General features: G+C 39.9%; 1 protein-coding gene across 2 annotated transcripts in view; it reads right to left on the bottom strand.

Annotated features, from left to right (window-relative positions):
* Positions 1–4,895: 4,895 nt before the first annotated feature.
* The window catches only part of BRAP (BRCA1 associated protein), a 28,522-nt gene continuing 7,860 nt past the window's right edge, over positions 4,896–25,557 (bottom strand). For both annotated transcript variants that reach the window (XM_069081420.1, XM_069081421.1), the window contains exons 5-12: positions 22,731–22,844; positions 21,276–21,424; positions 17,549–17,624; positions 16,930–17,068; positions 16,420–16,529; positions 13,626–13,715; positions 8,499–8,602; positions 4,896–7,375 (exon numbers count right to left, since the gene is read on the bottom strand). In XM_069081420.1, the coding sequence (XP_068937521.1) occupies positions 7,021–7,375; positions 8,499–8,602; positions 13,626–13,715; positions 16,420–16,529; positions 16,930–17,068; positions 17,549–17,624; positions 21,276–21,424; positions 22,731–22,844 (1,137 nt within the window). In that variant the 3' untranslated portion in view covers positions 4,896–7,020. The remainder of the gene's footprint in view (positions 7,376–8,498; positions 8,603–13,625; positions 13,716–16,419; positions 16,530–16,929; positions 17,069–17,548; positions 17,625–21,275; positions 21,425–22,730; positions 22,845–25,557) is intronic.

Genomic DNA, 25,557 nt, shown 5'->3' with positions numbered 1-25,557 from the left:
CTGCTCACCATTAAGTACTTATTAAGTGCCTATGGTATGCCAGGAACTGTACTCAGTGTCCAGTGTCTCTGTCCCTCATCCTTGTCCCCTGGCCTCCCTGGCTTCTGTTAAATCTCAACTAAAAGCCCACCTCCTACCTTGCCTTCTCCAACCCCTCTTAATTCCAGTGCCTTCTCTCTGCTGATTATTCCCTATTTATCCTGGATATGGCTTATTTGTATGTATCGTTAACATGTCATTGCCCCCATTAGACTGTAAGCTCTCTTTTGGAGGGGGGAGTAGCCCCAGAGTTTAGTATAGTGCCTGTCACATAGCAGACACCTAATATTTATTGACTGGGGATACAAAAAGGAAGACAACATGCCAACAAATATATACAAAGCAAGCTACAGGAAATAATTAACAGAGGGAAGGCAGGAGAATGAGGAGGGGTTGGAGGCTATCCTAAGAGATGGGATTTTAGTTTGGTTCCTTGCCTCACATGTTGTCCGATATATTCCTGCTCCTAATGTAAATACCTCACGCCTAGATTCATCATCCCAAACCCGTCCCACTTCGTATACCTTCCCAGCCATGTTAGGACAGCCTTGTAATGGACAACCGGGAAAGCAAGACAGCGAAACCAATTATAATTTGATAGGAGTGTTTATTAACCGGCCGGTGACGGCCTCTCAGAGGGAAAGACAGCCGCGAGCTTTCTGCTAGACATAATTTTATAGCAAATGTGGTTGCTAGCAACAGAGTATGTTTCTAAGGGGGTGCAGTGCCATTAGTATTGTTCCTATTGAAGCGAAGCAAAGCCATGATCCCTTAGCAAAGCCTTGGATACAAACATAAACAGACCTGAATCCGTGGGAATCTGTGGCATGTTTCTAGCAACACAGGTGAAACATTTCTTTACTATTGGGGCCTATTAGGTGGTTTCCAAGGAACCTAGTAGGGGTCCCCTCTAGCAGGTTTAAGGGGCATTGGTGTATGATTTCTGGTGGTCACTTCAGCTCGAGTTCCGGCTTTCTTCCCCTCGAATTCAAATGCCTCATTGCGTTGTTACTGGGCACCTTTGAAGGCATCTTTTCCTTTCTAAGGTCCACCATACTGCTACCATCTCCATACCAAACGCCTACAGAGTATGGCAATCTTTCCATATAGTAGGGTGTGAGCTATTTGAAGGGAGGGTGCTTACTTGTATTTATCTGGTACTTAAAAAACATTTAATGAATGCTTCATAAAAATCATCTGGGCAGTCCTCGAGCATTTGCCAAGTACAATCGCTTAGTCTTTTACTAAATCCTCCCTTGGTACAACATGCTCAAAATAGGGGTTTTGAGATCAGATGATTTATATTCATTATCCAGGTGATAAACAGAGTGTGTATCATTATAGTTGAGAGACTGTGGGGCAGAAAAGCCACTGTGGCATGGAGATGTCAGTCACTTTTCTGAGCATTTACTAACAGGAAAAGAAATACTAGGGAAAAGAGATACTCCCTGATCCCAAGGAGTCTGTATTCTAATGGAGAAAGAAAACACACAAAAGACGCTGAAAAGCTGGTGGGGGAAGAAGATAAAGGTACCACGTGGGGATTGCAAGTCCAGAGTCAAGAGCACAGCCTACAGAGGAATAAGACACGGGCCCTCTCCTTAAATGGAGGCTCTGGGAGGAGCTATCAGAGGGCACTTACAATATGTGAATTCCAGGCCTGGAGAGAAAATTTCAGGATGAAAAACAAGTTCAAATTCTGCCCCGAACATTTCCTAGTTATGGGATCCTGTGCAGGTGATTTAGCCCTCTCAGCCTCAGTTTTCTTAAGAGTTATCGAGTGGAAATGGCAAACGACTCCAGCATCTTTGCCAAGAAAACCTCAAATGGGGTCACAGTCAGACACAACTGAAAATGACTGAAGGAAGGAGGGCTGGCCTTGGGGTCAAGAAGACCTTGCCTTTGACACATTTTGGATTTGATTCTGGGCCTCGTGCAACTCTCTAAGAGGGAATTACAGACTTGTTGTCAACTAGTTTCCACATTAAAAAAAAAAATCAGAGGGAGACCAAAAAGAAAAAGAAATGGGAATAATGCCTGTAGTATTTATTTCATAAGGTTGCTAAAGGCTGTGAGCATAAGGTGAAAATATATATAAAGCAAAAATTTGATTTTTTCCCAAGAAGCATTTATTCCTCCCCCCTATTAAAAACAAACACCAAACCTCTGTGACAAACATGCACGGCTAAGCAAAGCCAATGTCCGTGTGGTCCACATCCTCAAAGTGCTCTCATTCTTCGTATTCTCTCCACCGGCTCACCAGGTGGGCAGTATGTTTCATCATGGGTCCTCTGGAATCACTGTGTTGATCCAGAGTTCTTAAGTCTTGTTTTTATAATGCTGTTTAAATTGTTCTCCTGGTTCTGCTCATTTCACCCTTTATTAGTTCATAAAGGGATTTCCATGTTTCTCTGAAACCATCCCTTTCATAATTTTTTATAGCACAATAGAATTCCATCACATTCAGATACCATAACTTGTTTAAACAATCCTCGAATGATAGGACCCCCTTATTTTCCAGTTCTTTGCCACCAAAAAAGAGGTGCTATATTTTTGTGCCTATGGTTCCTTTTCCTTTCTTTGAGAGGCAACTAGGTGACAGAGAGTATAGCATGCTACACCTAGAGTGAGGAAAACCTGAGTTCAAATGTGGCCTAAGTCAACTACTGGCTATATATTCCTGGGCCAAGTCACTAACTGCCCTCAGTCTCAGCTTCTTCATCTCCAAAGTGAGGACAGTAAAGGGGCGTATGGAGTATTCACAGGAGGACTAGCCCCTCTGGCATAACCATCTTGGCAGGACCAAAGCAGGCTGAGGGTGACGGACACACCTCAGACTTGTAGTTAGGGGGATGTTTAATCCAAGCAGCTGAAGACTTCTCCTGGCAGAATGGTTGGATGAGGACAATTTGTTCCAAAGGCCACAAAGGTGGTTTAAGCAGGTGTTGTCGAGCACTTAGAGCCTGGTCAGACACGAAGATACCAAGGTCATCCACTGCATCCTGGGCTATCACCAGTTATCCTCCTGACTTTTGTCTTGCTCCTGGACTGAGTGAGGTGGATGACTTGGTGCAACTTTGCCTCACTCAAGTCCAATTCACAGACTGAGTCAAGACATCATCTGTAATATCATCGATCCTCTTCAAAACAAAGGACAAACAACTTCCCAGGGTTGTCATGAGGAAAATGATACTTTGCAAACCTTAAAAGTGCTACATAAATACTATTATTATCTGTTCAGGGGATAGGTTAGGTCAAAGGGCATGCACAGTTTAGTTATTTGGGGGACATGAAAGGAGGAAGGAAATAAACAGTAAGTGCTTGCTATATGCACTCAGGCACTTTGCAAAGCACTCAGCAAACCTTAAAGCACTATATAAGCATCAGCTATCATTATTAGTAGGGTCTGCCTTTTGTAATTAAAACAAGCTTGTGCAGAAGACTTGCTCCTGCTTCTGCCTAACAGTGATTTGTAATCTGTATTAGCAAATGACACGTTTTATCTTCAAAGACTATAAAAATTTTGGATGGAGGCCCTGGGAAAAATTTTTTAAGCTTGACAGATCACAAAGTCAACTTGATGTAAAATTCCTGATTGCTTGGACCAACGCTTCTCACATCCATTCTCCTCCTCCCTATTCTGTGACACCTGATTGGACCCTTGTTATCACTACAGACTGTTAATCCATTTTTCCAAATAGTACTGGATGGCTCAGTGGATAAGAGTGCCGGGTCGCCTCAAACGCTCAAATCTGGTCACAGACAACTATTAGCTGCACTAGGTAGAACTAGGTAGAACGGCTGCCATTTATAATGCAGCTTAAGGTTTGCACAGCACCTTTTATAATATTCTCATCTGATCCTCACAACTCTAGGGCAGAGCACTATATGCATGTCATAGCCCCAGAGCTTAGCTGACTTACACAGGGGAACAGGCTCAGAGATGTCTGAGATCAGAAAAAGCATGCATTTTCCTTGCTCCCAGACCTGAGCCTTGCCCATGACAGATAACCTCATCTTCACGTGGTCACGACCTGCCAGGGTCTACTCCATGTGATTCACTGGACCCCAGGTAGCAGTGACAGTGAAGACTGAGAAAGTCCAGTTGGGCTAGGCAGTGAGCAAATCCCCTCTGATGAGTCTATTCCAGCCATCTAATGAGAGACACTTGCAATACACAATTCCACCTCCTATGCAGACAGACCTCTGGGGACTGATTGAGGTCTGCCCACCTTTGAATTGTGTCTCCCAGTGTGTCTGGAACCCCCCATTAAAGGTGTGAGTGCCAAGGAGGGGACCACTGTGGTGATGGTAGGGGTCACCTGCTCTGGGAAGCCTTTTCTAATCTGCTTGGCTATTAGCTGTTGCTTCCTTCTCCTCAAACAATGTATTTATACAGGATATATCCCCCACTAGAATGCATGCTCCTTGAGGATAAGGACTGTTTCATGGTCCTTGTGACTGTTGCCCCTGGAACAGCAGGTACTTAATAAATGTTTGTTGGACTGGATGTACTATGTGTTTTGCCTATGACCCATGAAGCCCTGTAAGGGAAAGGCTCCTCAAAGGGTCCAGCACACTGTATGTCTGTCAGTGAATGAGCTCTTTGACAACAAAGAGGGAAAGTCCTGCCCCAAGATAAAACGTTATTCAGTCAGAGTCTCTGTTGCCTAAGTGACTGAATAACTAAGGGTATAGAGAAGCTACTTCCTTTGCTTCCCCATCCTAAGCTCAGGAATCAGGGGCTGATGGTAGCTCCTGAATCCAAGCCACCAATACTCTCCCAAAATATTAAGGAATGGCATGTCCCTAATCAGTTTTCAATTCAAGACACAAAAATCACACCCAGACAAGAGTCATTCCAAAGCTGAGCAATTTTAATGCAATTTCCCCGTCCAAGGTAGTGTGGGGATGGTAAGTGGCCCATTTCCATCTTGGAAAATGCAGTAGCAGCTTCCCTCCCTAACCCCAACCCCCCTCTGAAACTTAGTTAAGTTCAAAATACATGAATTTCAAAACAAACAATTTTTAAAAATATACTTTTGTCTAGTTAAGACTTTATGATATCTACCTTGATAAACTTCTTTCCCTCAAATTATTACCTTTACCTTTTACTTCCCTGGTATAGCCTTTCATATTATTACTTAGTTCTACCCCTTCTGAAAAATCACTGCTTTCCCACCTGTTTATTTTCTTATGGTGTAGTGAGCCTGTAGAAAGGATACTGCACACTTCTAAACTAATTCTAATTCTCTTATTTAGATCACTATTCCAGCTTCTGAACGGTCAAACATGCAACACAAGCTCTTGGCCAAAAAGCAGGATTCTAACTAGTGTAAAAATATATTTTAAATAAAATAGAATTTCTATAGGAGAGAGAATCTGACTCTGTTTTACACGCCCACTAAGGTTTTAAGATAGATCTGCACCTAAGGCCAAGTCAACCTGTCTAGTAGGTCTATACTAGGAAAGAACTGAGAATGTTTAAGAATGTCTATGTGAGAAAAGTTCCTTAGAAATGCTGCCGCAGCAAGTCAAAAGAACAAAGGTGAAAGATGCAGCTGGTGCATTAATAAGCTGTAGGTGAAATTTTGAAGTAAAAGGTGATAATGTAGCCAAATCACCATCAAAAAATAATTCTGAAATGTGATAATTTGGAGACAAACTGATTAACTGTTGCATTAAAAAATCCAGGACCTAACTATTTGCTGGGTAATTAACTCTGCTGCTCGCTTTACTCAAGGCTAAAGGCTGACAGTCAATACTGTTCTGACTTTCATTTTGCTCTGCATATCCATAAGTCATGCTATAGTTTGAGGTTCTAGATTAAGTAGCTGACCCACCACTGGGGATCAAAAGAAACGGTCATTTGTAAAGGGGCTATGTCAAATTCCCTATTCTCTAATTCAGGTACCATTTAGTCTTTGGAGATTTTTTTTCCCTTCCAAAGTTTATTTTAGCCTCTAGCTCAACATGGAATGTAACCTATATAAATATTTAATCAGCACTAAATTTATCAGAAAGCATAGCTGGCAGGACAGTTATGCCATATATCTCCACCTAATTTAAATGTCCAACTTGGCTGTTTTGCTTGGTTAGTTTATTTGGCTTAATATCCAATCTGCTGGAGCAAGAGCACTTATAAGGGAGGGGGCTGTTGGTAAGACTCTGGGCAACAAGCACGAAATCTTCAGACTCAGTGAGTCATAATAAAATTAGGTAAACCCAAAATAAAGTGAAAATGCTGTTGCCATGTCCGTTAGTGAGTGTGTTCTGCCCAATTTTTGTTTTCCTGGCTATGGAACTGAAGTAGATGCCACAGTAACATGCATCTATGCCTGGTTCACAAACTTCCGTAAGAGGATGACCTTTCCATCCCCCTGTAGCAGGGCACAGACATCAATGATACTCGACAGAAAAGGAGTTATGCTCATCAGTATCCAACAGGACCAATGTCTGACAAATGTTTCTGGAACGACCGAATGGCTTTTCCAACTTTAAATGTGCCTGTTTTCTTGACCTTTGCAGCTGCTACTGCTCCAAGGGTCCTTTGGTACACCTGTGCCTAGGAAATCTCCAATGAGATTTCAAAATTTTTCTTAATATAAAAAGTTAACCCCAGGACTTAAGTGTGAAATATACCAACTCAATAAGTACAGCTGAAAAATGTTGAGTTCATTTTGGATAAATTTGGAAGGCAAAATGGTAATTAAAATATGTCAAGAGGTTAGCTAAATATAACAGTTTAAAGAAAAACCCTTTTAAATATTGCCAATTCCCATCAGCTGTCCTGGTCATAAACCCTTGTAACTCATTAAACAACACACTAGGAAAAAAAACGATCCAAACAATTTTCATGTTGATCCTCACATGGTGTACTTACTTATTCAGTAACCAACCTCACATTGAGCTGGCAGCCCCTGACAACCTCCTGGTGACAGGGGCTGCTGTCTTAGCCCCAAGTGCTTGCTCAGAAGAGGCTCACTTGCCCCTCTTGCCCCGGCCCTTCCTGGAGGGCAGCTTCCCTGTACCTCCGACTGAAGGGGAGCTTGCTGCGGCAATGTTGATCTGTCCCTCCTGGATTTCCTGCCGGGTCTCGGCTGGCAGGTGATTAATTTTCTGCTGGGCTTCTAGGTAGAACATGACATCGCGCAGCTGCTCCTGGATCTCTGTGATCTGCATGTCCTTCTGATCACAAGTTTCCTTCAGAACTTTCTCCTCCTCCTTGAGCTTGTTTTGCAGGAGGACTTGATTGGCTCGCAAACACTTGTTCATTTCTTGCTCCTCCTTGAGCTCAGTGGAGAGTTTGGCTAGTTTTACATTCAGCTGTGTGCACCTTTCGAAAAAGAGAGAAACACAAAGGCACATTTTCCCCCGTGATTATCCTCTCTGCTCTACAAGCCAGTGGGGGAGTCAAGGCTCCAGGGTCTCTTTAGCAGGAAGGCCCTTTCCCACCTTAGTGAGGCAGAGCATTTCACTACTATTAGCATCAAGAATCTCTGAGCAGTACTATCTCTAGCTAACACATTTAGAGTATCGCAGTAACATACTCACAGATTATGTAGAACATTAAGAAAAAAGTAACTAGATTTGAAAATTCACAAGCATGTTAAAGGCCAGCTATTACTACTAACCCTTTCCAACAGTTCTTTCTGTTAGCAGCTAGATGGCTGCTTGGGAGATGGTGGTGCTGACGAGGAAATTATGAGGAAAAGTAGCAGCCTTGGAAAGTCAAGGGCTCTGACCTCAATGGATATACTGTGCAGGGAGCAGGATTATGCTCTCAAAATTAATTTCAAGACGAAGTGGACCACTCTCATTCACTCAGGGCACACAAGAAATAAACAACTGACTCTGGAGGGCACTCAGAAAACCCAGGAAAACTCTTTAATTCTGTAATACTTGCCTTTCCTCCTAAACACCTAAAGGAGGCTATGTTCTGATCCACAGTTGGTTAATCTTTTTGCTCAACTTTCATCACCTCCCCTACCCACCCTTTAAGTTACACTGTATCTATCTCTGGCCTGGAAGAGCCCTCTTTACTATATGTACCAGGATTACTTCATCCAGTTATCCATATGTTCTTAAGAATAGCTAACTATGGAAACAGAGAAATTGCTCCTGGAGACAAAAAGGGGAGACTGTATTAACATATCTTAATCACACAGATAAAAAACAAAGAGGGAACTCTATTTCACAATATCCTTTAAATTATTCTGACTTTTAAAGATAAACATCCCATTTTCCACTCAACAGGAGGTCCAAAAGCAGGCAGGTGCTATATAAAGGGGAAAGAATATGCTGGGTCATGAAATACTTATGATAAAAACATTTTTCTAAGTATAAATACTATTTCATAATATTTAGAATGTTCCCATAACTGTTATGGAAATTATTACATTATCTGAGAGCTTTACTTAAAAAAAAAAATTCCTTTAAATACAGAACCAAATACATACTTTCTTTCCACAGACTGCTTTTCTTTCAGGAGATCATTTAGTCTATGCTCCAGAGTATCACATTTCTCAATTGTTTCTTTAAATTTAGTCTTCATGTTGTTAATCTGAAAATACAAACAGATATCATATCTATACTTCAGGCAGGACAAAGTCCTGTAAATTTGTTGTTAACACTTATTATTTTCAGTGGTAGCTTCTAGACTTTGAACAATTAAACCACAACAGAAATGGTCAACATCTTAACCTGTTTGTTTTTTTCCCATTGTCAAACATTTTTTTCTACTCCACTCACCACTTTCCCAAACAAAATCAAAATCCTTCTAACAATTAAGTATTGGAAACAAATTCTCATCCACATTGGCCATGTCCAAAAAACACGTATTTCATTCTGCATATTAATCTGTCACTCTTCTGCCAGAGGGTAAGTGTTCTTCATCATCAGTCCTCTGGACTCTTAGTTGATTACTATGTTGATCAGAATTCTTAAGTTTTTTCAGAACTGTTCATTTTTATACTTCTGATGTTATAGTATAAACCTTTCCCCTGGTTCTGCTCACTTTACTTTGCATCAGTTCATAGAAGATGTTGCCAGGTTTCTGGCAACAATTCAACTTCCATATTTTCTTATGGACAATAATATTCCATTACATTCATGTATCATAATTTGTTCAACCATTCCCCAAATGATAGGCATCCTCTTAGTTTCTAGTCCTTTGTTACATGAGAAAGAGCCATTATAAATATTTGTTGGGGTTTTTTTTGGACAGGGGAAGGTAGGGCAATTGGGGTTAAGTGACTTGCCCAAGGTCACATGGCTAGTTTCATGTGTGCCTGCATTAAGTATCTGAGGCCAGATTTGAACTAAGGTCCTCCTGACTCCAGGGCTGATGCTGTATTCACTGTGCCACCTAGCCACCCGTATATATTTAGGACCTTTCCCTCTTTCTTTGATCTCTTTGGGGTTTAACTTATTCTTATCAAACACTTCTCAACAATCCACTGGACCTCCATGCTCCTTGGAAATAGTATCAAGAAAATCAATGAGAAAAATAAAATTTAAAATAAACTCTCGATGAAAAATGTCCATGCCACAACAGGGCATAAGAGGACCAGACAAATACAGGAGGTGTTGCAGAGGTGTTCTTGAGACTTTGCCCTCATGTCCCATACCTTGCCAAATTCCAAATTTGGATTACTCCCACCCATCTTCCTCCTTTGTTCCTTTTTGTTTACTACTGAAAAGAGCTTCAATCCTTTCATACTTTCCTAATCAATCTGCTATTCCACCCACCAAAGAAAGCTGTTCCAAAGACTGTCTTCTTTCCTCCAGTCTGCCATGGGCCTCCCTCTACACTCTCTCAGTGGAGGAGACCACAACAAAAACAATGGGGTCTTTGTCTAAGACTCCTCTTCTCTCCTCTTCCTTCCCCCTCTCACATCAATCAGATGTCATCCTCTACCATCCCTTCATCGGTTCTCAATGATCACTTTTATACAAATGAATCTCAGATCTATATATCTGGCCCTAGTCCTTCTCCTCAGCTACGGTCGCACATATATCTCCAACTGCCTCTTGGACATCCAAAACCCTCTGTCCCACAGTCATCTTCCATCTACTCTGTGTACATCTCTTGTGCATCGAATTATTGACATGCTGTTTCCCCAAATGGAATGTAAGCTCCTTGAGGGCAGGGACTGTTCTTTGTCTTTGTATCTCTAGTGCACACTATCTGGCACATGGTAAACACTTAAAATATTTGCTGACTAATTAGTTATGAGAGAAGAGTCAAAGATAACATGAACAGGGGAGATAAAGAGTAAATGAAGGGGCAGCTAGGTGACACACTGAATAGAGGACTGGCTCTGGAGTCAGGAGGACCTGCATTCAAATCTGGCCTCAGATACTTGACACTTACTAGCTGTGTGACCTTGGGTAAGTCACTTAACCTCAACTGCCTTGCCTTCTCCCCTCCAAAAAAATAAAAAGAATAAATGATGATGCTACAGACAGAAATAATGAACTCAGAAGGAAGAAAAGATTTAATGGGAAGATAATAAGCTTGGCTGTGGACATGCTGAGCTTAAGGTTTCCACAATGAGATGTCCTATAAGAGATCGATGTTTGGAGTTCAAAAGGGAGGTCAAGATGGAGAAAGATTTAGGAATGAGACCCACAGCTTCTGCTCTATTGACATTTTCTCCTGAACTCCTATGACCTTATTATTGCAGTGCAACATGACTATACACGGTAAAAAATTTCAGCAAAAAAAAAAAAAAAAGTGCCACAATTAAAAATGCTAAAGTCAGAACAATGTTTCATCATGAATGGGCTGGAATTGTGGTTTTTCCTTGTGTTGATGAGAGTTCTTATGTCTAAGTTGTCTTTACAATAGTGCTTTTATTGTATTAATTGAACAACATCAATTTAAATTCAGTTAATTTTGGACTTCGCCACGCAGGTACTTTTTTTTTTTTGCTTTTTGAAGAGCAATTGGGGTTAAGTGACTTGCCCAAAGTCACATGGCTAGTAAGTGTTAACTGTCTGAGGCCGAATTTGAACTCAGGTCCTCAGGGCCAGTGCTCTATTCACTGCACCACCTAGCCGCCCCCAGGTACTAACTTTTTACAAGAAATGAACAAAGACAAAAAAACCAACAAAACCCAAAAGCCAGTTAAATGATTTGACTGAACAATAAGTCAACTGATTTCAGTTTTACCTCTTCTCATAGCAGACTCCCAGCTTGTATGTCTAAAGGCCAGTAAAAATGTCAAAAAATAGACAGGAGGAAGGAAAAACAAAAGGGCCATAATAATGTCACCTAGACAACCAACTCCTGGTTAATCAAGAACTGTACATGGAAAGCAGAAAACTCACACTAAAAGCCACGGTTTTCTAGCAGGGCCCTGGGATGAGGTGGCCTCATTTCAAAATGTGTCTGTATTGGTTCCTTTATTTGTTGCATCCCTGCTATGAAGCAACTGATCCAAAAGAATCCTAAAGAGTGCAATAGCAGGAGATGACTTTTACGAGTTGTATGCATAAAGCATCCTAAGTTGCAACACCAGTGTTGGTCACCATAAAACCTGTAATCAAGGTTGTAGAGCAGTTTCCATTATATATCTTTTCTCCTTCGTCACTAATAAATTGCCAGCAGGTTGATCTTTGGCTTGGCAAGATCATTTTCTATGGCAGTTTGAATGGAATCAGTTCATTTTTAGGGACTATAGAAAGCGTAAGAAGAATACAACCCTTAAGTGGTACTTTAATGCCTTACTTAGCGTGGAGAAGGGGCTGATCCCGAGCTGTTCCCAGGCTATTTCAGATGAACACAAGCTCTGGCTAGTTTACCACACTAGAGAGGCTTCAAGTATGGGCTCAGTAATCAATTGTAGTGAAGATACAAAAACAAGTATCATATGAGGTCACGTGAGTGAGAAAGCATTAGCAACTAGCAGAGGGAATGCTAACAAGCAAAAGCCCTTGAAGAGCACACACTTTCCTACCTGTCACAATCTACACATCCCCAAAGAGTATGACATATTTTAAAAGTGATAAATCCTTAGCATTTAGCATTTCTCTTGCTGGGAAGATTACTTAGTTTTTTAATCTTCTCTTATTAAAGATGTGGCTGTGACAGCATATTTCAAGCTTGAATCTATCAGGAACTCAAAAGATCTGGTTCCTCCTCTTTCACAGGTTAAGCAGCAGGTAATCCACGGGTCAGATGACACGTGGGCATTAGCCCACACAGACAGACTGACTTGTATCCTGAGGTCTGGGAAAGGCCTAACCCAACTGAAAAGTGGTTCTCAGTTCCAGCTTTGCAATATCTACAGTGATACCACTCATCAAAAGGAAGGTCACAAAATTCTTTAATCAAAATTATTTTAAGTTGTTTTAAAGGAATATGCCAACCCAGTCCACTTTATTAGGAATGTGGAGATTATAAAAGATTAAGAATCACTCTACTAGGGGCAGCTGGGTGGCGTAGTGAATAGAACACCGGCTCTGGAGTCAGGAGGACCTGAGCTCAAATCCAGCCTCAGACACTTAACACAAAAAAAAAACCTAGCTGTGTGATCTTGTGCAAGCCACTTCACCCCAACTGCCCTCTTGTACTGAAGACAACTTATTCACCATGCAATATTGCTGTTATTGTGTACAGTGTTCTACTGGTCCTGCTCACTTCACTCTGCATCAATTCATATGAGTCTTCCCAGCTTTTCTTAAATCATCCTGATTGTCAATAATGATTTAGTGCATTTTTTCATAGGACTATAGACAGCTTAATTTTTTCATCTGAAAACTGCCTGTTCATATCCTTTGACCATTTAACAATCGACCATTTAACAATGACTTGTATTCTTATAAATCTGACCCAGTTTTCTAGATATCTGAGAAATGAGGTCTCTATCAGAGATACTTGGTGTAAATTTCCCTCCCAGTTTTCTGCTTTCCTTCTAAATTTGGTTGCATTGGTTTTGTTTGGACAAAAACTTTTTAATTGAATATAATAAAAATTATCCATTTAACATTTCATAATGCTCTCTTGTTATCTGGTCCTAAATTCTTCCCTTATCCATGCATCTGATAGGTAAACTCATCCAAGTTCCCCTAATTTGCTTATGGTATCACCCTTTATGCCTAAATTATGTACCTATTTTGACCTTATCTTGGTATATGGTACACACAGTACATTTCTAAAGTCCTAGTAAGTCTGCCAAATCTTGTTTCCTTCGAATTACAATGGTGCATACAAAGCACCATTGTATGTTCCTAGGAATCATGTTCGGGTTCTGTGCATCGGCAACTTAGAAGTTGCTGAACCATATGGTTGATTCAAATGACAAGTACTTGTATTCTTAAAAAAAAAAAAAGACTTATACACAGCACTAGATAACTTAAGATTAAAAAAAAAAAGGTCGTCTTCCAAATTAAGATGTGGTTTAAATGGTTTTTTTTTTTTTACAAGAAAAACACTTTTTTCTTTGGATAGTAGATTGGGAAGGAAAAGATTTTAGAATTAATCCTCCTACCACATTTTCCCTTCTACCCTTCACCCCCACACCTCCACAGTGAAAAGAGATCAAAATAGTATTTCCCCAGTTACCAACAAGGAGACTTACTTCCTCAGCAGTATCTTTTTCTATCCGGACTATCTTGTTTTCCCAGTAGATTCGTTGAGATTCTAGCTGGCTCGTTAGTAAATAAGAGTACTAGAACCAGAAAGAACGATATAGGTATGAATAGATATGAAACAATTGTTGGCAAGTTGCTGAAATCTATTTAGAAAGCTGCACCAAACATAATTATACAGAAGCCTAAGAATAAAAGTGATATTATGACGTTTTATCTTGGTTGAGTCTGCTATTTCTAAATAAGCTTGACTCGACTCCATACTTTTTTTAGTCGAGGGTGAGGAACAGTGAGGAGGCTAGTTTGGCAGGATCATGGAGTCTGTATAAGTCTAGAAAGGTAAGGTGCATCCCAATTGTGAAGTTTTTTAAAAAATAGGTTTTATTGATACATTTTGCTTTTATATTGCCTAGATATCTCTGTTTTCCTTCCTTCCTATCTCCTATAAAAAATATTTTAAAAAAAGAAGAAGAAAAATAATTTAATATCTACTTCTAAAAAAGGTGTCTTCTCTCATCTCTTCTTTTGGGCCAAGCATGGTTTTTGTAATTTTTAAAGATTCTCTGTAGTTCTTTAAAATTATATCGGTTGTAGCCACTGTAGCTCAGGGTCTATAGGTGTGTGCCCATGCCCAGTTATAATAGCTTTCTGATTGGTCTGCCTGCCTCAAGTCTCTCCCTTCTCCAACCCATCCTGCACTTAACAGACACAGTTAATGTTCTGGGCTGATCATGTCAACACCCCCCCCACACTCCACATCTTATCACTTCCAAGATCAAATATTAAGTTCTCTTCAAGGCATGTAAAGCCCTTCACAACTGAGTCGCTTGCAACCTTTCCAGTCTTCTTCCACTTACTCCATGAAGCAGCCACCCTGGTCTATCTGGCTGCTCCTGGAACATGCCATTCTAGCTACCAACCTGGCACCTCCACACCCAGGATACTCTGCTTCCTCCCTGCCTTTCAGTTTCTGGGGCCTCTTTTAAGACTGAAATTTAAATCCTACCTTCTGCAAGAGGTCCTTCCTAGTTTCCCTGGCTGCTAAGGCCTTCCCTCACAGGCTATCTTCCATCTCTTCTGAACAGATACTGTTTGCACAGTATCATTTACAGGTTATCTCTTCCACCAAAGTATGAGCTCCATGAGGGCAGGGACCACATTTTTGCCTTTGTATTTGTTTCCCCAGTGCTTAGAATATCTGGCACACAGGAGGTGCTTAATAAATGCCTCTTGATTTGCTGACTGACAGACATCACTCTTCTGCAGACTATCATGCTCTCTTGTACTACCACAATTACCTGCCCACTGGTCTCCCTGCGCCCAGCTCCCCCCTCCTCAATATCCCCCCAATAGTCACCCCATTGATATTCCTAAAGCATAAGTTTGACAATGTCACTCCACTAGCTAAGAAACTTTCCTAGTACCTTCCTGCCTCTAGGATAAAATGCAAACTTCTTTCTGGCCTTTAAAGCCCTTCATAACTTGGCTCAAACCTATCTTTCCAGGCTGATTACACAACACTCCCTCACCCATGCTGTGTTCCAGCCAAACTGGCCTATTTGCTGTTCTCTGTACACAACATTCCGCCTCCCATCTCCACACCTTTGCACAAGCTGTCCCTATGCCTGGAATGTGTGCCCTCCTCTTGGAATCCCTAGCTTCCTTCGAGATTCCAGTCAAGTGACACTTCTCATACACAGCCTTTCCTGATTCCTCCCAGCTGTTAGAGGCTTCCTCTATTTACTGTGCAGCAACTTCTCTGGGGATAAATGGTACCTCCAACAGTCTGAAGGCAGGGACTGTTGTACTGTTACCACTGTATCCAATACCTAGCAAATGTTTCATATTTCATTAATAAGTGAAATTAAAGTAGGCAAGAACATAAAATCAAGTGATTTTCACATGAGAAGTGGTATAAAGCAGATCACTGATCTAGACATTTAGAGGTGGTAGAATATGAATGAGGGTTAACAGATGGGCAGCAAAAGAGGGACACTGATAATTTCAGGACCTATCATTTGATTTGGGGAGCTGTTCTCTCCTTTGAAGCAGATAGCGACCTATATAACTTAATAAATGGTCTCCCTCTAGTTACCATAGCAAAAAACCAACCAGCCAAACAAAGAAAACATTACCCTGTAACCAAATGAATGGTGAGTCTCATCTATAAAGACAGAGCACACCAATAGATCCATACCTGGAGCTTACAGCCTGAGCCACCCTCAAGCTGGCCTAGACGTCAGGAAATTAATACCTTGATAAGGCATCAGAGCAGGAAGAAGGTGAAAACTGCACTGCTCTTACTATAACATACTAGCATTTAAAGGATCAGAAGCAGGGAAGACTGGAGAATGCCACAAATAAAAAAAATCTGAAGGATGAAAGGGTATGGAGGGGTTGTGATGGGTACTGACTGGGTGCACGTACTCTGTTGAAATCATGGATCCACTGAAGTATTTTCCACAGCAAAGTGGAGAATATTTCTTCAATTGCTTTTGAACCAAGAAAACAGTATTATCAGCTTTTGATTTTATAACCACCTAATGGTAATACATTTCTCTTTGGGGGCAACCCCCCCAATAGCCCACATGTGTATAGTATTCTGTGTACAGTCACAGAACACTTTACATGCATTATATCAGCCACTTAAACCACAACTCTTTAGGTCATTTGGTGCATGTGGAGAAATGTGTAAGGTCAAAGGCTGATAAACCCAAGTTCAAACAGTGTTTAAAGTACTAAATAACAAAAATAAGCACTGATTCAAGAACCAAAATACTTCACCTCTAATTGCAAGGCATCTATTTTCTCTTCTTGACAAGTATCACCCTCACATTCATATTGTACTATCTTTCCATCAGTTTTACTTGCGACCAATCGATGAACATAATTATCTAGAGGAAAAAAATAATCAAAATAGTTTTCTTAGACAGAAATAGGCCTCTATAAGCTTTTAAATCACAAAAAGAGAACTTTTCTTTGAAATTTCTAAACGATGAGGTTGGTAATATTTTGTTCAAAAAGGGATTAGTTTAGGCTCTGCAATTTCATCAGTGAGAGGTTTGGCAGCTGTAGGGTATAATTGCCATGCTACTCAAATTGAAGTTATTCATAGGGACACTGAACATGTTACACTGCCATGCCAGTGGAGATCAATGTTTTCAGCAATGAGGAGGAAATATGACAGCCATTTACTGTTGGCAATAAAGGGAACGTGAAGAGTCAAGAAGATGCCTGCTCCTAATACAATGTGTGGGCGGACTGATAATAAGGGTGAGAGCAGCGCGTGCGCACCTCCAGCATAGTCCCAGACGCGGTGATTGGTCAGCTGCATTGCATATGTGTGCTGTGTTTCTTCAAAGTGCTTGTAAGCATGCCGACTTACGTATCGTCCACATCCTATATGGCCGCATATTAAACAAATCCAGAGGTTCTGTCAACAAATAAGAAAGGCGACCATCAGACAACGTAGCTGAGAAATCTGGTACACCGCGGCAGGCACAGTGTCTGAGGCAGAGAGGAATACTTTGGTTTGTACCTTCCAGAGTTCTGAGCAAATGCATTTTGAGACTCATGAATCAATGAACAGTTTCAATGATAAATCATTTCCCATCTTGCTTTTTTGAGTACACTAAGAAAACAGCAAGAGTGAAGTTTCAGAATTGTATTAAGCACAAATTGATTAAAAACAGAAGAGACAAAAGCATCAAATCACAGTAGAATATTAGAGGCATATTAGAAATGAGATATGCAGTTGTACTTCCTGCCTGATCCCTAAAAAAGATTTTAATGTAGACCCCCAGAGGATCAAGACAGCTCAACAGGACCTAAAAGGAATTTAATTGCACCCAGCAGAGAATATTCCTAGCTAAGTCATGATGAGTTCATCATTCTTTTAAAATCCATTACTTACTTCCTGAACTCCACACTCAAAACATTTATTTTCTTCTACAGGTTCTGGCGTTTGACAGTATCGGCAAACAGGACACCTATCAGGGTAACCAACAGAAGATAAAGAAACATGTTTCAGATTAGATAAAAGAAATTTCTTTTGTTAAAAAAAAGAAACATCGTCTTCCAGTGTAAAAACTGTGAATATGATCAGAGAGAATACATTGCTCATAAACTCTCTTCCTTTGTCTTCTTTTAAAAAATTTTTTTATTTAGCATTTTATTTTTCCCCAATCACATGTAAAAATAAATTTTAACATTTTGTTTTTAAAATTGAGTTCTAAGTTTTCCCTCTCTCCCGGTTTTAACTCATTTTGCTTTGTATCAATTCATTTAAGTCTTTCCAGGCTTTTCTGAGAGCATCCTGCTCATCATTTCTTATAGCACAATAGTATTCAATCACAATCATATACCACAACTTGTTCAGCCCCTCCCAATTGATGGGCATCCCATCAATATCAATTCTTTGTTACCAGAAAAGAACTGCTATAAATATTTTTGTACATATAAAGTCCTTTTCCTTTTTGTTTTCTTTTTAAATCTGTTTTTGGGACACAGACCTAGTAGTGCTACTGCATGGTTTTATACTCCTATGGGCATAGCTCCAAATTACTCTCCAGAATGGCTGGACCAATTCCACCAACAGTGCATTAGTGTCTCCATTTTCTCACATCCCCTTCTACATGTTATTTTCTTTTTCTGTCCTATTAGCCAGTCTAATAGGTGTGAGGTAGTACCTCAGACTTGTATAACCTCTCTTTCCCCAGATAAATTATTTTTCAAATATAATATGAAGGATAACACTCAACTCACAAATCTGCAAGTGAGGACATTACTTATCCCAAGGATATAATATGAGAAATATAAGATCTTGATACAAAAACTTTATGAATAAAAAGGCAAAGGACAATGGGAAGAGAAATGAGGGAGAAGCCTAGGTCAAGTTCAAGAGCAAGTCAGAAGTCTACAAGTCAGAATTAGGGATTCAAGATAACATATCAAGTTTGTTTAATATCTGAGATTACTGATTCTTTGGGTGTTATTACTACCCATCTCCCTCCTAAAGCCTTTCCTTCAAGACCTCAAAAGATCTCAGATTTCACCCAGGTGGGAATCGCCTCCCACTGATGCAGACTGCAGCCTCACGGTGACTCAGCAGATACTTCATGCACAGCTGGAGCCAAAAAAAAAAAATTCATCCTCTGGTGGCCAACCTAGTAAGTTTCTCCAAACATATCTAGGCTGGTGTTGATATTGCATATATGCGGATCATTGCGGAGCCTATATTATTAAGCTTTTCCCAGGGTTATACTTCCTGCTAGTCTTAGCAGAGGTAGAGGACTATGTTGTTGGTTTTGCAGAACTATTTTTTAAAAATTCTTTCTTGGGGCGGCCGGGTAGCACAGCAAGTAAGAGCACCGGCTCCAGTGTCGGGATGACCTGGATCAAATCCGGGCTCAGATACTCAGCACCACACCCAGAAATAATAACTGGCCATGTAACCTTGAGCAAGTTACTTAACCCCAATTGCTTAAAAAAAAAAATTCTTTCTTACAAGGGAAGGGGAAGCATATATTTGTAAATGAAGATGAAGTAAAAGCCCAAGATATCAATAAAAATGAAAAACAAGAAATCAGCTTCAATCTTCACTTTCAAGGCTACCTTAGTTGGCGGAAACATTCTATTATAGCCTTCACCAAGTAATAAAAACCAGCATAAATGTGCTTTCTGATATTCACAAGGCAGGCTACTGTACAAAGATGATCTGAGGCACCCAGGTGGAGCAGTGGACAGAGCACTGGGCCAGGAGTGAAGAAGACTTCTCGAGACCAATCCAGCCTCAGACACTTACTGTTTGTGTGACTTACTGGCAAGCGACTTAACATCTATTTGCATCAGTTTCCTCAACTGCAAAATGGAGATGATAGAACCCACCTCAAAGGGCTGTTGTGAGGAGCAAATGAGATATTTGTAAAGACTTTAACATAGAGGCCAGTACATAGTAGGTGCTTAACAAATATTTGTCCCTTTCTTCTCCTATCTAGATGAATATTATGAAGTAGATTATGTCTGTCCTGTTATAAGTACTGCTTCCAAAGCTGTTTTTAATCACTACTGTCTGAAAATTGCAACTTTTTTGTGGGGGTGAGTCAAGCAAAAATATCTAAACATTTTTTAAAAATCCAAGATTTTCATGCAAACTCTTGACTATAAACATTGTCATTTAAGCTAAACAGCAATGAAAAGCGAATTTATAGTTAAAATGTCCAAATTACCTGAATTAAACAAGTCTATGGAGGATATCAATAAGTTAAGAAGAAAAAACCTAAAACAAAGCCTTCAGTTTACTTTGTTGTTGAAGAGGGTAAATAAAACTATTATGAAATGGTAATAATCAGATATGTTATCTATTTGACACAGGTAAGGGGGGTTATACATTTTCTATTACTTCTACTGTGGATCCACAATCTTTCCTAAGTTTCTAGCAAAAAGAAAGCCTGGACACTCTCTGAACTTCCCCTCCTTCTCTCTGTGTTGTTTTCCCCCACTGGAATGTAAACTTTTTGAGGGGCAGGCTTGCTTCTATTTGTGTCCCTGGTGCTCAGCAGAACGCATTACAAATATTACCTCATTTTTTCCCTCAGAACAACCCTGAGAGATAATAGCACACTATTAGTATCTTCATTTTACTAATTAGGGAACTGAGACAGGCATTGGTTAATTGAGTTTTACAGGATCACACGGCCAGCAAACATCTGAGGCCAGATCTGGACTTACTGGAGCATCATGACTCTTGGCCTGGTGTTCTGTGCACTGTGGCGCCCCCTAGCAGCCCCTAAAACCCTTCACTTCTCTGAGTATATATTTCAGTCTCTGTAAAAGGAGGGTTAAAGAGGAGATAATCCCTTCCAGCTCTAAATCCTCAGTGACACCTGACAACCAACTAGTTGAAGTTACCAGAGTTGACATAGAACTCTTTGTCAGTTAGCTGACCATGTTACAGAAGGCATAGGGTATAGTTTGGCTGCTATATAGGCAGAGCTAAGCCTCCTGATAACAAGCCCCTCCATAATTTGCACAGGGACCTGGCAAGTCGCTGAATTGTCCTTAAAGGCAATCCCACCTGCTAAGTCAGCTGAAGCATTACCAGAAAGAAACCTTAACACATCTCTTGCTTGGTAATGACTCTGTGACCTTTGGCCAGTGACTCCTAACATTCACAACAGACTAAAATGGTAATGAGGCAGCTGCTGCTTCATTGATGGGAATTTTGGAATTAACAAGCCAAAAGTGTTAGATGGCAAGCAGGATTATGGAACAAAACTTGGTCAGGGCATAGATCACATAAATAAGAGCTTCAAATTTTGTCATTTAGCTTTTGGTGAATGAGAGAAAAGAATAACTCATGGTGTACTGAACAAATTCCACCAAGGCACTCAGAAGCCAAACTCTATACTGCTAAAAAGAGTTTGGTCCAAGAATGCTGATTATTCTCAGGGATGATGGAAGGAGTAAGGAAAAGGGAAGACAATGAAATCTGCGTAGTACCACCCTTGATTTGTGAAACTGAACAGAAGAGCAAGATCTTATTTGTTTTTTTAATTCCAAAGAGGCTTGTCAATGTATGATAAGCCTCTCTGGAATAAAAAAACAGTAGAGCTAAAAAAAAAAAAAGCCAGCATACTTACGTAGTATCATCCCAGCGTTGTAGACACTGGCTATGAAAACTATGGTTGCATAATGTGGTGAGTATCCCATTCACAGACTCATCCATCCTCTCCAAGCACACTGTGCATTTGGGGAGCTCTGTCAGGTCCATCACTGGGAGGCTGGCACCCTGGATATAAATGTAACCACCACCTTTTCATTTCAACAAGTTAGGAGTTCACAAACTGTCAAAGTAGAATAAATAGACTGCTACTAACTAGGAAGTTTAAATTCATCATGAAAGTTTCCAGTCAAAAGCATACCAACCTTCCAGCTCTAAAGTTCATAAGGACACGGGTCTGGGAACAACATCAAAATATTCAACAATTTGATTTATTTAGAAAAAAGTAGCCATCAAAAGTAGCATCATCAGATGCAAGTTCATAGGCAAACTGACTTAACACTCAATATTCCTAATTTTCCCAGTATTTTCTATGTTACAGTAATAGTTACCAAGCTTGATTAGCCCTAGGAATAAATAAGCACTTACTGTTATTTAGCTGGTAACAATCCAACAAAATCATCAGCTACATAAGCTTCTCCCCAATAGTATTTTATTTTTTCCAATTACATGTAAAGATAGTTTTCAGCATTCACTTTTATAAGATTTTGAGTTTCAAATTTTTTCCCCTACCTCCCGCCCTTCCCAAGGTGGCAAGCAGTCTGATATAGGCTATATATGTACAATCATTATATAGACTTTAAACATAAATACAGTACATGATGAAAATCACTTTATATTTCTAGAAGCATTTCGGAAAGGCCTTCAGAATTTAATATTCAACTTTTTCATAGCTGGCCAGTAAGTCTGTTTTGCTCAGACCAAAAGTTTCTAATGTGAGGCTCAGAATTTATTCTCAACCTAACAATGTAGTCTAAATGATTTTACCTCAGTGAAGTGTAATGCAAGGTAAAGAATATTAAGGACTATGCTTTGGAATCATGTAAATCTAGAATATGATGCAACTAAAGTGACAAACTAATCAAGTGATAATCAACTGGGGCAAAGAACTGTGTCAGACAGCAAACAGTTCAGGGAGATCACGAGGTGCTTTCAAAACCACAAATACTAGCTCTGAAGATATGGGAAGAGGATTTTAGGGTGGATTCCAAAACCAGACCAAATTCAACTGTCAGACTTTCACTTGATTAGTTTAGATAGTGACGTATCATAATTATTCTTTGTCACGGCTGATTTATTTTTATAAACTATTTTATTATTATGGATTTATATTTGTAACGATTTAATTTTTATATAATCCCTTTCCTCCCAACACCCCTGCTAATGTTATGTACGATGACAATAGGGCTCAAAAAGGCAGGCTGACTAAGTGTTCCCAAGGCTTCGGACCCATGCGTCCTTTCTTCATCACATCCTGCTGCTCCTTATGAGCACTTCTAAAAATCTTAAAAAGGGGAAAATGCTTCAAACTTACATCTTCCGACTTCACGACTTCGGCCCTCTCTACATATACCAACTGGCAAACATCTTCTTCTATTGAATTAAATTGTCGACCATTGCATGCCATATAAAAACTATCTGCATCAGCCTATGAATATAAGGAAGGGAAGTAATAAATGGATTACTCAGAGAAGTGACATTTTCTCTACATTCAATCAAGACAATTTTCAATACTTTTATTTAGAAAAATAAACCCACTAAAAATAGATACCCTAGAGGTATATCCACAGGCCATCTAAACCTTGGCAGATTGATATCCCACCTATCCACAATGGTCTCTGGGCCACAGACATTTTCTACTTGAAGAGACAGGAGATATTTAAGCTCAGAAAGCTAACAGCTATTTGGATTTTAATATTCAACTGGTAACAACCAATTTCCCCCCTCGATATAATCCCCCCACCCCAGTAAGAATTTTCACTGAAGTTGAAAAAGTAAATCTCTTTTTGCAAAGTCTGAACTAAATCAGAACTAAGGGAAGCTTAAGATGATTTCTATTAAAAAAATGTCGACAGTCATTTCAGAGGAAAAAGACATCGGTGCAAGTGCAATAAAATCAAGAAAAAAAATCACTTTCTTCTGAATAACCAAAATACAACCCTTTTGGGGCTGTCACATAAAGATCTCATCCTGAGGGTTAAAAGAACTGAGTGCCCAATATCAAATATGATGGTTAAAGGGCCCCAAGTTTAGCCTGCCTGTAAAATAAGTCATTCTCTAAGGTTGCTGGGGAATTAAAGACAAGTGGGAAGAAAAGACACATTTTTTGACTCCTACAGAGTAAAGCTGCTACAAGGATTAAGAATCTGTCTTCTTTCCTAAACACACACCTTTAAAATAGCAAGATGGAATAGGTTTATGTAGATAAGACATTGCCTTTTTTCTTGTCTTAGGAGACAGAGAATAGATGATTCCACTAAAAAAAATGGCCTTTTAGAAGCAGTTGAGAGAGCTGAACTCATTTAGATGTCTCATCACCTTCCATATTGTAGGATCAGCAAAATTTGGACAAAGGTACAAACCCAAACACAGGAAGTAGGTCTGCATTAGTTCTACCACCCTATGTAGTTTGTTTTGTTATAGCACTTAGCAGTAAAAGGAAACATCACACAAATCTATCACTACAGAGAACCTACACAAATTCAGAGTAAAGATTTCCAAGATCTTTGGGAAACAAAGAAATGCTCTTCATCCCAAAGCTCTAAGCACTCTCTTATCTTAACAGCACCAGAAAGTTTTTAGGGTGCTTTTAATGCCCTACGAAGGATGGAGATTCAATTTTAATTATCTTGATTAATCTTTATTTAATGTAACCAAGTAAGCCAAGCATTTGATAAAGAATTGTCAACTGTTAGCTTCACATTTTAAGGTGGTGTTTCTCCTCCCCAGAAAAAAGTGGCTCCATGGGCAAAGTACTTCTTCACCAACTGCAGGATATTAATGAGCAGAATGCTCTATTACATTGATATTGCAAAGGAGAAAACACTAAAAAGGACCCTCTTTGTTCTCTAACAGCCACAACTTTTTCTTGGAATGTGTAATTATAAAGAGGCACCCTAAGGCAACTAAATTAATTCTTGTCTGGAGAAACTAGGGACAGCAGACTAGGTACCCAGATACATGTGCCAGCTCTTCTGAACCACTACACTTGGCAAACTGGCACAGACTGTTGCTGGAACAAGGCACAAACACTCCTCGAATCATTCCTTCTCATGTCTTTTTTTTTTTTTTTTTGCAATCGGGGTTAAGTAACTTGCTCAAGGTTACACAGCCAGTTGTTTCTGGGTGTGGTGCTGAGTATCTGAGCCCGGATTTGATCTCCAGGTCATCCCGACACTGGAGCCGGTGCTCTTACTTGCTGTGCTACCTGGCCGCCCCTCATGTCTTTCTAATACCATTCAGGCCCAGAATTTCTTCTAATACCATTCAGGCCCAAAATTCTTCACCCAAGGGAAAGAAGAAGGGTAGAAGATACGAGGCATGAAATAAGGAAATAATTAAGATGGGGAATATCTCTGCTTCATTCAACAACCAGAAACATTACACTCTTTTAAAAAATTTTTCCATCACAAAGGAAGTGTCCTTTGTTCATAAATCTTGGACATCTCTTACATAGCTCTCTAAATTAAGTGTCCCCTCAAATGGATCTCTTACTATTAAAAATATAGTTTATCACTTTTTTTTTTTGAGGCAATAAGGGTTAAGTGACTTGCCCAGATTCATACAGCTAGTCAGTATTGAGTGTCTAAGGCTGGATTTGAAATCAACTCCTCCTGACTTGAGGGTCAGTACTCTATCCGCTGTGCCACCTAGCTGCCCCCAGTTTATCACTTCAGAGTTAGCAACGGGAGGATTTTTGTAACATGACCCTGTCCCAAGGATATATGATGCTGTTTTGTTTGGGAACACTAAAAAAAACCCTTTTTCATCTAGAGTCCAATAGGTCCAGGTGACCTATTATATAATTCCCAACAGAAAGGCCTTCTACAGAGCTCTAAGAATGCTGGGGTCAAAAAAGGCTGCCTAACTCTGCCCTACCATGCATTTTCTTTTGTCAAAAATGTGAACAAATTTAGAACTCCCTTCACATGCCCGGATGAATTCTAAGTTCTTCACCTATAAACTCAATTCCCCAAAGGTCATAGCAAATATTAGTAAACACACCTGTTCACATGGCCTACAGAATAAAGCCAAGGAAAATAAATTTTCGCATGAGTTTGGAAAAGATACAGAGCAGCTCTACTAGAGATAAATGACTGAAGGAAAAAAATTTAAGAAATTAAAAGGTGGCCTGAGGAAGA

The sequence above is a fragment of the Petaurus breviceps genome, unplaced genomic scaffold (genome assembly GCF_028583685.1).
Source record: "Petaurus breviceps papuanus isolate PSGF00001 unplaced genomic scaffold, PetGlider_PUasm1.0 99, whole genome shotgun sequence".
NCBI lineage: Eukaryota > Metazoa > Chordata > Mammalia > Diprotodontia > Petauridae > Petaurus > Petaurus breviceps.
This window is presented reverse-complemented; position numbering and strand designations above follow the sequence as displayed.